General features: G+C 35.9%; 1 protein-coding gene across 1 annotated transcript; it reads right to left on the bottom strand.

Annotated features, from left to right (window-relative positions):
- Positions 1-2,662: 2,662 nt before the first annotated feature.
- On the bottom strand, positions 2,663-14,426 carry notum2 (notum pectinacetylesterase 2). The gene is made up of 12 exons (XM_055212206.2): positions 14,149-14,426; positions 13,456-13,787; positions 12,756-12,808; positions 12,007-12,102; positions 11,835-11,895; positions 11,680-11,756; positions 11,503-11,602; positions 10,733-10,921; positions 7,063-7,163; positions 6,810-6,957; positions 6,512-6,559; positions 2,663-3,806 (listed from the first exon to the last, which is right to left on the bottom strand). The coding sequence occupies exons 2-12, from the start codon at positions 13,764-13,766 to the stop codon at positions 3,506-3,508; spliced, it is 1,485 nt and encodes a 494-aa protein (XP_055068181.1). The 5' UTR covers positions 13,767-13,787; positions 14,149-14,426; the 3' UTR covers positions 2,663-3,505.
- Between the last annotated feature and the right edge of the window lie 773 nt (positions 14,427-15,199).

Genomic DNA, 15,199 nt, shown 5'->3' with positions numbered 1-15,199 from the left:
ACACGCACGCACACACACACACACACACACACACACACACACACACACACACACACACACACGCACGCACGCACGCACACACACACACACACACACACACACACACACACGTTGTGTTTCAATGTTTAATTGAGACTTTCCATAGACGTACAGTAATAACTAAAATATCATTTTTAGTCAGGACCATTTTGTCAAAATGAAGATTGATTAAATGATATGCATACAGTTAGTTGGGATAACAGCAGAACCATTAAGTATGCATAATGATATGCTTACACTTAACATATTTGAAAAGAAAAGAAAGAAAAAAAAGAGAACAAAACCCCCATGAAATTACCAACCCATTCTCACCAAATGCATACAAATAACACGCAGTGTGATTATCGTGCAATAGATACGTCAAATTCCGATTTTGCATGCATATGATACGCCAGTCCTTCCCGTTCACTTATATGGCGTATCTTTTTGTGTCATTTTATTTATGGTTTCTCATCTGTTTTCTGTTTTTTAAACCATTTTCGCTTGGGTTTAGGGTTAGATTTGGGTTTTGCTTAAGGATGTAATTTAATATATAGGTTTCTAAATTTTTTGTCTATTTTTAAATCATGGTCGCTTGGAGTTGGGGTTAGAATCGGGGTTTGGGTTAGGATGTCATTTTATGTTACAAAAACCCAAACGACAGTGGTAAAAAAATCTGAAAACAAATGAGAAACCAATAAATAAAACCACACAAAAAATACGCCATATAGGTGAACGGGAAGGACTGGCTTATCATATGCATGCAAAATCGGAATTTGATAATCGATAATCACAATGCGTGTTATTTGTACGCATTTCGGTGAGAATGGGCTGAAAAACACAGAATTCTTATAACTTATAACTTAATATTGGTACAGGTTCTGGATAGGTAAATAAGTTGTTGGAGAAATTTTAAATTAGCAGCAGCGATGCGGCAAAACTTTAAAAGATCGTCTGTGATGGGTTTCGTAACTGTATTGATGATTATCAGCTGATGCATGCTTGACTGTTATGAACAGCCTGAACTTGCGCAATGCTTGATTTTGATTTATAAGCTGTTCTCCTCATGGGGACCATAATAATTCCCCCAATGTCAAAAATGACTGATATTGAATCTTTGTGGGGTCCTCACAAGGGATTACCACGAACACACACACAGCAAGTGTCAAAGAGTCATATTGTCTATTCAGTGTCAACGAGTCACATTGTCTAGACACACACACATATAGAGAGCGTCAAAGAGTCATATTGTCCTTTCAGTGTCAAAGAGTCACATTGTCAAGACACACACACACAAACACATTCTGGTTTCCATTTTTTGTGGGGACATTCCATAGACATAATGCATTTTATACCGTACAAACTGTATATTCTATTCCCTTCCCCTAACCCAAACCCTAACCCCAACCATCACAGAAATTTTTCTGCTACCTTAGATATTCAAGAAACATCATTCTGTTTGATTTATAAGCTTGTTTTCTCATGGGGACCTCACAAATGTCCACACAGGGTAAAAATTAACTGGTATTCCTATCTTTGTGGGGACATTTGGTGATAATTACACACACACACACACACACACACACACACACACACACACACACACAAAGAGCGTCAAAGAGTCATATTGTCTCTTAAAGGTGCAGTGTGTAAGTTTTAGAAGGATCTCTTGACAGAAATGCAAAATAATATACAAAACTATATTATCAGGGGTGTATAAAGATCTTTTTATAATGAATGTTATGTTTTTATTACCTTAGAATGAGACTTTTTTATCTACATACACAGAGGGTCCCCTTACGTGGAGGTCGCCATTTTGTGTCGCCATGTTTCTACAGAAGCCCTTAATGGACAACCTTTTTTTTTTACAAAGTTGTCTCTGACGATGGCATGTTTTACCGGTGGCGGCTACCGTAGCTTCTCGTTTCAAAAGCAAGGGGTGAGCAGTGGATTGAGCCGTTGGTTGCAATTCCCAACCTCACCACTAGATGCTGCTAAAATTTACACACTGCACCTTTAAGTACTAGTGATATCTTGTACTTATACAAAGTTTCATTGTTCTTTTATTCATTTTCTAGATAAGTCAAACCAACTACACATGTCAAAAGAACCAGATATTACATTTTTTATGAAAATCGGTAAGAAGTATAACAATATAGATTGGTATGATTTGTTTTGTAAGGGGCATTCAAGGATGGCTATCAATATTTTACAAATATTTTAATCACACATTTCCTATACAAAGCAAAAAATCATTTTAATCATCACTGCATGTCAACTTTCCAATCACTCTTATCTGCAAAATAGACTACAGCAGTGATTCTCAAACTGGGGGCCGGGGCCCATAGGGGGGCCGCGAGATGGTGCCAGGGGGGCCACAGTTTTATGACATTTAATAAAATACATTAATTTATCATGAATTCTGTGTGATTAACCACCGCAAAAATAAGGTTACTTATGGCTACTTACTTACTTTATGCATTTTGTGCATAAAACAAGCAAAAAAAAAATCTGCCAATGGGGTAGGCAAATTTTCTTGAATTTAGTGTTTAAGAAAAATGTTCAAGATTTTTTGCTTACCCCATTGGCAGATTTCTTCCGTGTTTCCTTCATGCACAAAATCACTCAAATTTGATATTTTTGGTCTTAAAACTAGACTTATTTTCTTTGGTCGTTTTGCTCATCAAGAAAAAGCATCTTAATTTAAGAATTTTTAGATATTTTTACTGAAAACAATACAAAAATACTAAGAATTTTTTTTCTTGAAAATCAATTTCTGCAGTGTATTTGTATCATTTAATATGTTTTGTTTAATTAAAAGGTTAAGTTTTAGAAAACATTTGTCATAAATTTTCTTTGGGGGGGGCGCAAAGGAATGCACCGTACACAAGGTGGGCCGCACGTTGAAAAAGTTTGAGAACCACTGGACTACAGCATCTTAAAATAACATGCATGTGTTAAATATAATACAAATTGTGTTAGTATTGCTTGCAGACATGTTTATGTAAAAACGAGGTAATGTCAGTGTACTGATGTCTTGTCTGTAAAGCTTTAGATGCGATTATGTTAAAAAAAACGCTGTGAAATTCAAATTCTGTTACGTAACTTCATTTTCCAAAAATGTGATAAAAAGAGAAGCATCCTTTCAAAAGCATTTTTCTGTTTTAAACTTTAAAGTAGTTTAAAGTCTTATCAGACAGTGTTCAATTCAGACACCAGTTCTCTTACTGAAGAAGTAGATTAGTTAGTAGTGATAACCATTGATTACTGTTTAACTATAGGCACTTAGACCTTAAGAGTCTCTCACATAAGAAAACCCCAGGTGATTCCCGAACACGATTTGAATGGCAAACTGTCTCTACTGAAATCCGGCAACATGCTAGAGAGGCGTGCCAGGTCCGTAACAGAATGCAAAGTGGTCGCAAAGAAAACCACTAAAGAGTGGATGATGTGAATTGTGTCGACGAAAACACTGCTTTTAAACGATTTAGCCACCATTGCTGACCATCGCAGCTGAAATATCTTCTCCTCCATCCAATCCAAGCTTTTTGAGGTCCAAACCCATACTGGCCAGTACCTGGAGAAGAGTCATCTCCTGTTGCGTGGCCTGATCAATCAGTGCTGGGCAGGTTGGATTGCACTGTGGCCATTGGCAGTTATCTATGAGATGAAATGGGCAGCCTTTTAAAGCGGTTTTGCTGTTCCTATTGGCCTCCTGAAGACTTCTGTCCCAGCACTGCAGAGCACGAGACAGAGACGTTCCTTTGATCTGGAAATCCATCCAGTTACTGTAAAAAAAGACAAATTTGGCAGGATAAATAATGTAGACTTGCCACCAAAAGGTTGTTGGTTTTAAATACACTGTCAAAAAGTGAAAGTTGGATTAACTTAAAAGTTTACTTTAAGTGGTTACACCTAAAAATATATACTTTTTTACTATATTTACTTTTACAGTGTAGTACTGTAGAAATGGCAGTGGTGGCCGGTGACTTCTTTTTTTGAGGGCGCTCGATGCGAAGTTCGTCACAACATATATGTAGCCCGTTGTGTGTGTGGATTTTAATTTCAAAATGTTTTCTGCGCGTCGAGGAATCCTATGTGCATCACATGTCTTGTCAAAATAAGTGCCTGCTGCAGATTTGTCTAAAAGGTTTATTATAAAAGAGACGCTCGCGTTTGCCAGATATTCACATAATCTCATGCATAATCAAAGTTTATTGTTAAGGGAGTGTCTTGCGTGTATTTTGTGAACGTGAGCGTCTATCATAAACGGGTTTGACGTGTGTGCAGCAGGCACTTATTTTGACAAAACAGGTGATGCACATGGTACACATTACGCAACAAACACATATTTAAAAAAGCAAGCAACACACATGACATTCCGAACACTTATTTTAAAATGAGCGCCCCTCGGATGAGCAGTCACGAGGCGCCACTTAGAAATGGTAGCAACGTAAAATAAGGTTGTATTTGTTAACATTAGTTAATGCATTAGCCAACCTGATCTAACAATAAGCAATATAGTTTCTTTCTTAATGTTTGTTGAAGCATGATATAATTGTGGTAACATTTGAAACATTTTGTTAAATACTGCCAAAATCAGTATTATATCAGGACAGTATTTAAAAGTAAATTCTTCATTTTACACAAAATCCAATATCCGCCGTGTTATTCTGTCATCTTTTCTCCCCTTTTTCTCAAAACGCAATAAACACCACTCCTCCTTTTTTACAGAATGCAATAAATCCGCTCCACAAATTACAGCGCACCATTACGTGCAATGTAAAAAAACAATGGCGGTGCTTTGCGTACACAAAGTCCTAGTTTTCCTAGTGAAAATGTTAAGCGACGACGTCAAGTATAATCACAGCAATGAGAGTGTTCCTAATTTGACAAAGTAAGTGTTTTGATTAATGCCATTAATGTTTTTTTTTTATCAGTGTACCACTAGTCAACTAAATGAATATAAAATGCCAAAAATGAATGCACATTTATACATTGATTGAATTTATTGCATTTAGAAAAAAAACTTGTCATGGATTTATTGCATTTTGTGGAAAAAATTATTAGTTTTTATAATAAATCTTTGAAAATCAAGTTATGGATTCGAATTTTTTATGTTCTTATAACCTAAAGATGCTATGTGAAAGTTTTTAACAGAAAATAGTGGTTTTCATCGTGTCACTTTCTTGGTATAAAAAAACAAGTTTTTACCGAAATTTGTCAAAATGGATTTATTGCGTTTTGGAACCAAACTCTTCAAATATAGTTAAGAAAAGTCAACTTAATTTTATAAGTTATAACAACTAACCAGTATTTATAACAACTCATCTCTTGTCAAGATAAAATATCGTAAGTTGAAATGACTTGTAAATCCGAGTTGATTCAACAACAAAATTTAAGGCAGCAAAGTATTTTTTACAGTTACAACTTTTGATTTTAAAAATGTGATAATTACTTAATACACTCCAAAAAAATGATTTTCAAGAAAAAAATTATTCGTATTTTTGGCTTTTTTTCAGTAAAAATATATAAAAATTCTTAAATTAAGATGCTTTTTTTGATGAGCAAAACAAATAAGTCTAGTTTTTAGACCAAAAATATCAAATTTATGTGATTTTGTGCATAAAACAAGCAAAAACATCTGCCAATGGGGTAAGCTAATTTTTCTTGAATTTGGTGTTTAAGAAAAATTTTCAAGATTTTTTGCTTACACCATTGGCAGATTTTTTTAAACTTGTTTTAAGCACAAAATCACTTAAATTTGATATTTTTGGTCTAAAAACTAGACTTATTTTCTTGGGTCGTTTTGCTCATCAAGAAAAAGCATCTTAATTTAAGAATGTTTAGATATTTTTACTGAAAACAAGACAAAAATAAAAAGAAAAAATATTTTTTTTCTTGAAATATTATTTTTTGCAGTGTATATGTAATAATATAATTAATTAATAATATCAAATAATAATAATATAAGTATTAAATAATTGTGTTGGTCATTATGGAAATTAGTTTTCTTTTGCACCTTTGTTCTTTAACTTGCACCTTTGTTCTTTAAATGGGGGCTGAGCACTGCGTCAGTAAATCACCCGTAGACATTTTCACTCCCATTGCTGATTTTTTTAAATTGCACGCTGACGCTAATTTGCCTTGTTTAGTAAATCTGGCCCAATGTATTAAAAAAATCCAAAGCTTTATTTTATCCAGGTCCACTCTACATTCAGTAAGAGACGAATCAGTCCTTCTCCTTATAAGCAGCCACCTTTGCTGTGAGTGTGACCTCATCCATGTTTTACCGTAGCCTTGCGGTTCATCTCACAAATCATCGAACCCTTTGTGCTCTCTCAGCTGAGCTCGCGGCGAAGGCTATTAATTAAGTGTGTGAAAGCGTGAAGTGGCATATTGGTGACACCCAGAATGCATCGTGATGGACGAGTGGTCAAATGCGGGTGTATGAGCTCACCCTTGAGGAGTGTGTCTCAGGGTGACTGCTTACCTTTTGGTTATCAATGTGTGAGAAAGGCAGGATGGGGCAAACACAGCTCTAAAACAATAGAGAGCATATTTAGTATATATAAAATACACAGCCTTCAGCAAAAACAGTTTTTTCTAGTTAAAATGTAAGTTTAGGTTCACTTTTAACAGTGTGGTTGACTCTTAACTTTAAATATATCATTGTTATTTGTGATTTCGGATCATTTTCTGAAAGTAATTTGACTGGCTGCCATCTAAAAATGTATTTATCACTGATGCACAAGTAATATACGAATATATTTTGATAGTAATGTACTCACGTAACATCTTTGAGTGAGTTTTTTAGCTCCTTTCCCAGATTCTGCATGTAAGTCCACTGTTGCTCGGAGAGTGACTGACCTCCAATATAAATATTCTCCAGACGTAACTGTTCCTCATCGAACAACCATTGCACCACAAACAGGGGAGCTGGAAAGAAACACAGCCTCTGTTATTCTGTAACACACAATCGTGGCCACTTTTGTATTGTTCTTTTGTTTTAATAGTCATTGACATAGAGACTCAACCCTTTACCGGTTATGTAGGAGTACAGTTTGTGTCCGAAAAAACATTGCCAATCTTCGCTTCTTTTATACTGCTGCTTGCACTTGTCAGGTACAACACCATTCCAGAACCTTAAAGAGACAATTTATACAGTATAAAATATCAAAGACTTGTGGCATATACTACATTAAAAATAAAATAAAATAAACAATGGTTCGTTAGCATAACTACAATTACTCCACAGCGGTAACGTTTTACATTTCATACATAAAATATCACTGCCGCTGCTCTGTAAACAACTTGCTGTCACAATGCTAGCGTGTTGCCAGAGTGGTGTCTAGGGCATTGTTAGGATGTTCTGGGTGGTTGCTATGTTCACATACTGGCCTTCAATCCATAAAACTCTGGTCTCTTGAAACAACTAAGGTCCTTCCTTCATGAGGAAATAAACTACAATCTCATCATTTAAAAAAATCGTATTTGAAGTAAAAATGATGGAATATATAAAACTATTTGAAGTTGATTCGTTGATTTGTTTAAAAGCAATATGTTTTAGGATTATTGCAAAAAAGTCACTTTTTTAAGGAATAATTGACGACGGGCCATTGAATTATAAGATCTGATTGGCTTAGAAATGTTCTATGGGTGTTGATTACTTTTCTGTAAACCGCACACCTAACTTGTCAAATGTCTTAAAAATAGGCACCAGAGAAATGTTTGTGGTAACCGTGGTATAAGCCGTAAAACCCAGCCTTTAAGGAGAAAAAGTGGATCGCCGACTACATTTCCCCCTAGTGGACGCAGTTCTACTAATAGAAGTATGAAAAGTTGCCTGTATCCATTTCTGTGTCTTTAAACGCTCGTTTTTTGGCGTCGACAGCTTATAAAAACTTATTTACAGATTAAATTTAAAAACAGATTAATACCTAAAAGCTGCTGTGTGACAAGGTGTACATCTAACAACCCAATAAAACCAAATACGTTTTTATAAGCTTTCAACTTCAAAAAAACGAGCGTTTAAAGACACAGAAATGAAAACAGGCAACTTTTCATAGTACTCCTATTAGTAAAACTCCGTCCAATAGGGGGAAACGTAGTCGGCGATCCACTTTATTCTCCTTAAAAGCTGGGTTTTACGGCTCAACAGCTTATAAAAACTTATTTCTGGGTTCTTTGGCTTGTTAGCTGTACATATTGTCACACAGCAGCTTTTAGGCATTATTCAGTTTTTTGTTATAAGCCAGAAATGACAAGGAGGCGGCTTCTCGCAATACAAAGTCAATGGAGACGGTTGGATTGCTTTCCCCCCCTCTGTCTCTATAGGATGAGCTAGTGAAAAGAGACTGATCTCCAGACAGACATTTAAGGGAACATATCATGTTTAAGTGCTATAATTTGGTCCCCAGTGCTTCTATCAACCTACAAAAATGTGAAAAAAGATCAACCCATTAAAGTTTTGGTAAACCATTCTCTGCAACCATGTGTCAATTTCAATAGGTCACAGAGATTTGGCTCCCCTTGTGATGTCAGAAGGGTATAATACTGCCTCTTAATCTGCACTATCCAACCACAGCACTGCCATTTAGTGCAGAGATCAACTCATTTGCATTTTAAAGGACACACCCAACAACAGCACATTTTTGCTCCCACCTAAAAAGTGGCAATTTTAACATGCTATAATAAATGATCTATATGGTATTTTGAGCTAAAACTTCACATATGTACTCTGGGGACACCACATATTTATTTGACATCTAAAAATACTTTATTTGTAACAAACAGGAAATAAAGAGTTTATAAACATGTGGAGAGCCGCAACACTTAAGAACCTAGGACAGCGCCGTGAGTGTTTTGAAAAATTTTACTTAAAAATGTTTCTCATCTCACCATATCCAAAGGTACAGAGTCATCATATACAATAAATCCGTGAGGTAACATAAAACAATGCTATATTAGCACTTTTTTAAAGCAAAAAATCTGCTTACCAGGCTACAGGTGAAGCAGATCTACTGCCAGCTGACCTCAGCTTCACGCCATCTAAAGTCATCAAACCAAACGTGCATTGTCGTCCGTTTTATAGGTAGGATATAGGCGCATAGTAATATAGGTTACAGGTTACTTACATGTTCTTTAAATGACAAAAACAATATTGTGCCATTGACTTTATACTTTAGACCAGGTTTTAGTTGGTTAATGGCTTAGTCTAGTTGTCTCCAAATAGAAATGCGCCAACAATGCGCCTGAACACACCTTGTTTTAAGCCAGCACGCTTATAGACGCACAAATGGGTGCAAATACAATTTAAGCAGCGTGCCGCTGGACGTGAAAATGATAACTGCGTTCAGCTAAAACTGGCAAAAACACTTGCCTCCAGGTGTATGGCCCTTTCTCTTTTCCCTAAAAATGCATAGGCATGAAATGCATGCTGAGAAGAATTATATCATCAAAAACCATTCATCTGGTTCCAACACAAAATTAATAAGTTACCATAATTAAAAAAATTTAAATGGGTTGAACATGATAAAATTAAGTTTTAGTTGAGTAAATTGGAAAGGGCGCAAAATATTTTTGGAGTATAAAGGGAGATAACTTATTAAGTTGCTTGCAGCTCTTTGTAAACACTTTTAAATATTACAAAATATTTTGGCACAATAGCGAAGAATTATATTTTCAATAGAAAATTATGCAATTGATAACAAACTTTGATCTCATGGTGGGTCAGTGTTTAAAAGTTATTGTTAAAGCGGCAACTCATAACTTTAAATGGACATTTTACAAGACTTTTTAAGATGTCAAATAAGTTTTTGGTGTCCTCAGAGTACGTACGTAAAGTTCTAGCTCAAAATACCATATAGATAATTTATTATAGCATATTAAAATTGGCACTTTGTAGGTGTGAGCGAATATGCGCCGTTTTTGGGTGTGTCCCTTTAAATGCAAATGAGCTGATCTCTGCACTGAATGGCCATGGTTGGATAGTGCAGATTAAGTGGCTGTATTATCCCCTTCTGACATCACAAGGGGAGCCAAACTTCAATTACCTATTTTTTCACATGCTTGCAGAGAATGGTTTACCAAAACTAAGTTAGTGGGTTGATCTTTCACACATTTCCTAGGTAGATAGAAGCAATGGGGACAAAATTATAGCACTTAAACATGAAAAAGTCAGATTTTCGTGATATGTTCCCTTAAAAAAATTAGCAAAAGTACAAAGTAATAAAAAAATTCAAAATGGCAGATGAGCTGTCAAGTCGGATGTAATGGGAAAAGATAGTTGTTTTCAACTAATGTAAAATTGCGTATGTAAATTAACCTGCAATTTTGTGTTTTGCAAGTTTTCATGAGTCGTTTTAATACATACAAAGTGAATCACAAAAACGTACAATTATTAAAAAATCCCTGCCCTTAATAGACTTACAAATACTATGGAAGTCAATGGGTACCGTCAACTGTGTGCTTACCATTATTTATCAAAATATCTTCTTGTGTGTTCAACAGAATAAAGAAACTTATATGGTTTTAAACAACAAGAGGGGCGAAAGCAAATCGTACAAAAACGTCGTACAAATTAGCCACCTCATAAAATACATACAAATTGCTATGAGATACCATTATTATTCAGAAAATAAGCTTGATTTATACTTTGGAACCTGAAATGTTGCACAAAATTTTTGAAATGCGCTCAGCCTGTAGACTTTACCTAAGTCCTTTTTTTATGGCATCAACAGGGGTACAAGATGCGCCGCTGGGACAGTCGGGAGATTTTTGCTGTTTGCTTTCCAAAAACCAGCCTGAGTCGACAAGACCGCGCACCTGTGCATCTGCACCCAGCTGCTCTAGGAGACTGGACACCTTATCGATGTTCAGGAGCACACCTGTTCCTCCAGCACTGTAAGAGACGACAAACACATATTTGCTGAATCAAAAAAAAAGCATTAGTCTGAATAGGGGCTTCAACATGTGCTTTAACCAACAAAACATGTTGCTAACCTAGGAAGAATCCTCAGAGCTCACGTGGCAGGATGCATATAGACATTATGTCATTGTCTATAGCATTACACGCTGCAGTAAACATTTTTATGGTAGACAACAGGATGCGCTAAAAACAGTGCTTCGGACAGTGTTATGTGTTGAGCTGGCATTGTGGTGAAACTCAGGGGTGGCCATTGGAAGGGTGTAGGATTTCGTAGCTCCCTGACCAGATGGCTCGGTTTCAATTGTTCAAGGCATCTTGTTATTCAATCTAAATATGCCACAACAGGTGTAATGATTGACTTGTGTTATCTTTGCTTACCGGTGGATTCAAATCCAATTAGGGGATTTATAACAGCCACGGTTTTCAGATTGTGGAAGCAAATCATTTCACAGTATTAAAAATCTCTAATCACTACAGATGTAGCAAATCATTATCATTTGACTCTGGTGAAATTACAAACTACAGGAGGGGTAATGTATCTGTCAAGTTCTTACCTTGTCCCTGCCAACATCACAACTTTGGCTTGTTTCAAACCTTTCGTCACAAGATCCTTGATCACCTCCCGAACGATCAGAGATCCCATAAAAGTGTATTCTAATGGGGAATAAAGACAAAGATCATTTATGAATATGTTCTTATTTTGGTGACACTTTACTGATCCTACAATTTACCTGTTTCTTTCCCCTGTTTAGGCTTTGAAGCTGCTTTGTTTCCACTCCATACATCGCTTGAGCAGTAGGGAACAAACCTAAACACACAAATGAGCCATTTGTGTCTTATTCAGAAGACTCCATTAATATAGAGACTTTCAAATTGATAAACTTACACAATATTGGCATTATACCAGTGAGGATTTTCATCAGATTGTGCTGAAAGTATACCACTTCCTGTAAAGCATCAGACAGTGTATGTATTCATTATGAACTGCTGACGTGTGGTTTGTATGACTGTCTAGAAGGCAAGATGTCTTGCTGTCTGTCTGGAAAATGTCAGCCTACCTTTGCGTGTTTGTGGCCAATCGGTTGAGCTCATAAGGCGGGGGACAGTTTTGTATCTAGAATCGCACGTCTCTTTGTTGTAGCAGCACCAGCCACCTGAAAACACGATTACATGTTTCAGACACAGGATTACACCTCTTCACATTCAGATTGAGTGGGTTAGTCCTTAGTTACCCGAATGATTTACATTATTTCAGAAGGATTTTCCATCCCTTTCGAACTTTGAATAAATACGAATATATGTACTTTATTAATTCAAATTCATTAATTAAAATATATTTTTTATTTTCATATAATTATGCATTATAATTATTCATACATTTATAAAAAAAAAAGGGGGCTGAACACTAAATTTATTTCCTTATGTGTTGTTTATGCACTCATAAAAATAAAGGTTCCTTAATGGTTGTTTATGACAATAAATGACTATAGTATATAATAGAACGAAAGAAAAAAAGTTTTTTAAGCACCTTCACCTGAATTAGGGTTATTTGGAGACCCAAAATTGTTTCTTCTATGGCATCACTGCAAAGGCTCATCTTTATTTTTAAGAGTGTATTTATTTACTAGTTGAATTTGACATCTAATTTAACAATGCGGTTTGTTGCTTATTTGTGAGCTAGGTGATGTGATATGTTTAAAAAACACACACACACAAAAAATTACACCTAAGACGTCGAGTCAAAATAACGCAGAGCACGGAAGCTTGCTGACCTCTTGACAAAATTAACTGCGTTTTAAATACTCGCCTTCCAAAAATATCAGCCATCTCTTGCTTCCTTTGAACTCCTTTAGGTAAAACCTGCAGGACGCAAATAAACATAGATGGTCAAGGGAACACAACCTTATGAGGGCATTTTTTGTCATTATTTTTAAGACCATTATTTTATTGCAACTTCTGTGTGTATTTCACATTAAAATGAACTGCATCTAGCCAATTTCTACCAGCTTTTATTAACCGGTTTAAAAGAGTTTCTGAAGATAATCAAATTTGTTGTGTAGTACTCTCTTAAAAATAAAGGTGCCATAGAAGAACCATTTTTCTGAATGGTTCCATAAAGAACTTAAAAATCAAAATAACTTTTCTGTTTTACAAAAGGTTCATTGTAGTAAAAAAATGTTTTTTCTACACTGTAAAAAAGATTTGTTGTTTCAACTTAAAAATGTAAGTTACCTGGTTGTCTTAAAATTTTGAGTTAATTCAACTTAAAAATATTATTTGATTTAAAAAAATTTTTTGTGTCAACTAATATTTTTAAGTTGAATTAACTCAAAATTGTAAGGCAACACTGTAAAAAAATGCAGCATTTTTGTAAAATCTTTAACTTAATTTTTTAAGTTATGTCAACTATTCACGGGTCAAAACTTAAAATAGCATGTTGATTTGACTTGCTTTTTATTTTTAAGAGTGTACTGCATCAAACTGTGATGATGTCATTACTGTCTTACCCAGCGGCGGTACCGTCATTGCATGTCACTAATGTGTTCTTAAGAAAGTACAGCTTCATTTCATCTGCGGCCTTATTAGGAGGTGCGCTTTGTTGTGCTGTGCCACGACCTCCAGGGTTTGTGTCTTTACTAGAATCGGCAGCACCTGCCGGCCCAGGTTGTGGATCATCTTCAGGGCCGTGGTGAGATGTCTCTATCACCTGGCTGTTAGGCTTTTTCTGAGCTTTTCCACTCGGCTTGGCATTTCGGTTGTTCTGGCAAGAAATGACTCCCAGCAGAAGCAGGTACATAACATGACACAGAATATTCATATCAAATCCAACAGCACCTCCCTGCAAAATCCAAACGGATAAATTTACATTTTATAGAAGACAGATTTTTATCATGAAGGTCCCATGTACTGATTTGAACAACTGATTGTACAACCACTTCTCAAATCGGCTTTGTAATTCTGTCACCACCAATGAATCTAAGAGAAATCAACTAAACTAAAAATAGATTTGTTAGTTAAACTTAAAAAAGTAAGTTAACTGGTTGCCTTTTAATAAACTTAAAAAAATAGTTGTTGTCAGCTAATATTTTTAAGTTGAATTAACTCAATATTTTAAGACAACCAGATAACTTATTTTATCAAGTTAAACCAACTTTTATTTAAAGTGTATCAAACCAGAATTTTAGAGTGAACAAACTCACCACTTTAGGCAACTCGTATGGCTTCTTTGACAACAAAAATCCTCAACGTTATGGACCACTGCAGGCGCTGCGACTGATGTTGGCGTGTTGGCGTCCCAAAGCGATCTTGATCTTTGGTTGTGGTCCGCGCTAGATTTTATAGTGCCATCATATGGACTGCATTTCTCAACATTCCCTTTGAATTAACGCCAACTCTGTGCTGTAACCAATGACACACTAAACCTGGGCATCTAATGGCACGGAGAAAAGATAACAGGCGCTCTCCCAACCGTCTTTCAAAGAATTCCCCTCCCCACCAAACTCGGTCCCACAACAAGCCTCCCTCCCTTTCCTAAACCAAGTTTGACTTTGATTTAAACACCTACATGGTTGAAATACCTACATAGCCCTGCAGCTACATGGCGTGAAGCTTCAGGTCAGTGGAGCAGACCTCTACCCGCTCGCTCTAATGTGGAGAACCTCTTCATTCACTTCTATAATCCAATGAGGGTCTGATTTCAAAATTAACATTCCTCTTAAATTACTAAAAGAGCAGTTTGTTAAATAGCAGTAGGGTTTTGGGATAATATTGATGTATTTCTTCTTTGTAAAGCAATTTGGTCAACAGATATAGGATATATCTGTGTAACCCGGGTTACATAATTGAATGATGGGATTAGGAGCATCAAACTTTGATTCAGTCATTGATTTCACATTGACATGACCTCAGTCAATATTAAAGATATCAAGGTTAAATTTTCACAAAATGTGAATTAGTTTTCAGAGTCAGGGCCGCATATTGCTTTAAAAGAAATCAAATAATAATGATTTATTTGTCAATAAAAAAAATATATTGCACAGGTTGTTTCTGGATCCAGAACAGCGAGACGGTGCAGGGGAGGAGTTTTTGAAAGCTATCTGGAATAGCTTTAGGCTGACGTAGTGATCGGCGAGAGAGATCACGAGTCTGGCCTGTGAAGGTCTCAACGTTGAAATGTACACCACCCCTCCATCCGTCAATCGTGTTATTAATGAGCTTCTAGTAATGGTTTAGCGGTAAAACTCCAGGGTA

Source organism: Misgurnus anguillicaudatus, chromosome 8, assembly GCF_027580225.2.
Source record: "Misgurnus anguillicaudatus chromosome 8, ASM2758022v2, whole genome shotgun sequence".
Classification (NCBI taxonomy): Eukaryota; Metazoa; Chordata; class Actinopteri; order Cypriniformes; family Cobitidae; genus Misgurnus; species Misgurnus anguillicaudatus.
Note: the sequence above shows the minus strand (reverse complement) of the source record. Positions and strands in the feature narration are given on the sequence as shown.

Coding starts and splice junctions, on each gene's coding strand:
- notum2 (XM_055212206.2), bottom strand. CDS start 13,766: ATGAATATTCTGTGTCATGTTATGTACCTGCTTCTGCTGGGAGTCATT. Junction 11,896..12,006: donor TTGGCCACAAACACGCAAAG/GTAGGCTGACAT, acceptor GATGCTTTACAG/GAAGTGGTATACTTTCAGCA. Junction 3,807..6,511: donor CACACATTGATAACCAAAAG/GTAAGCAGTCAC, acceptor CTTTTTTTACAG/TAACTGGATGGATTTCCAGA.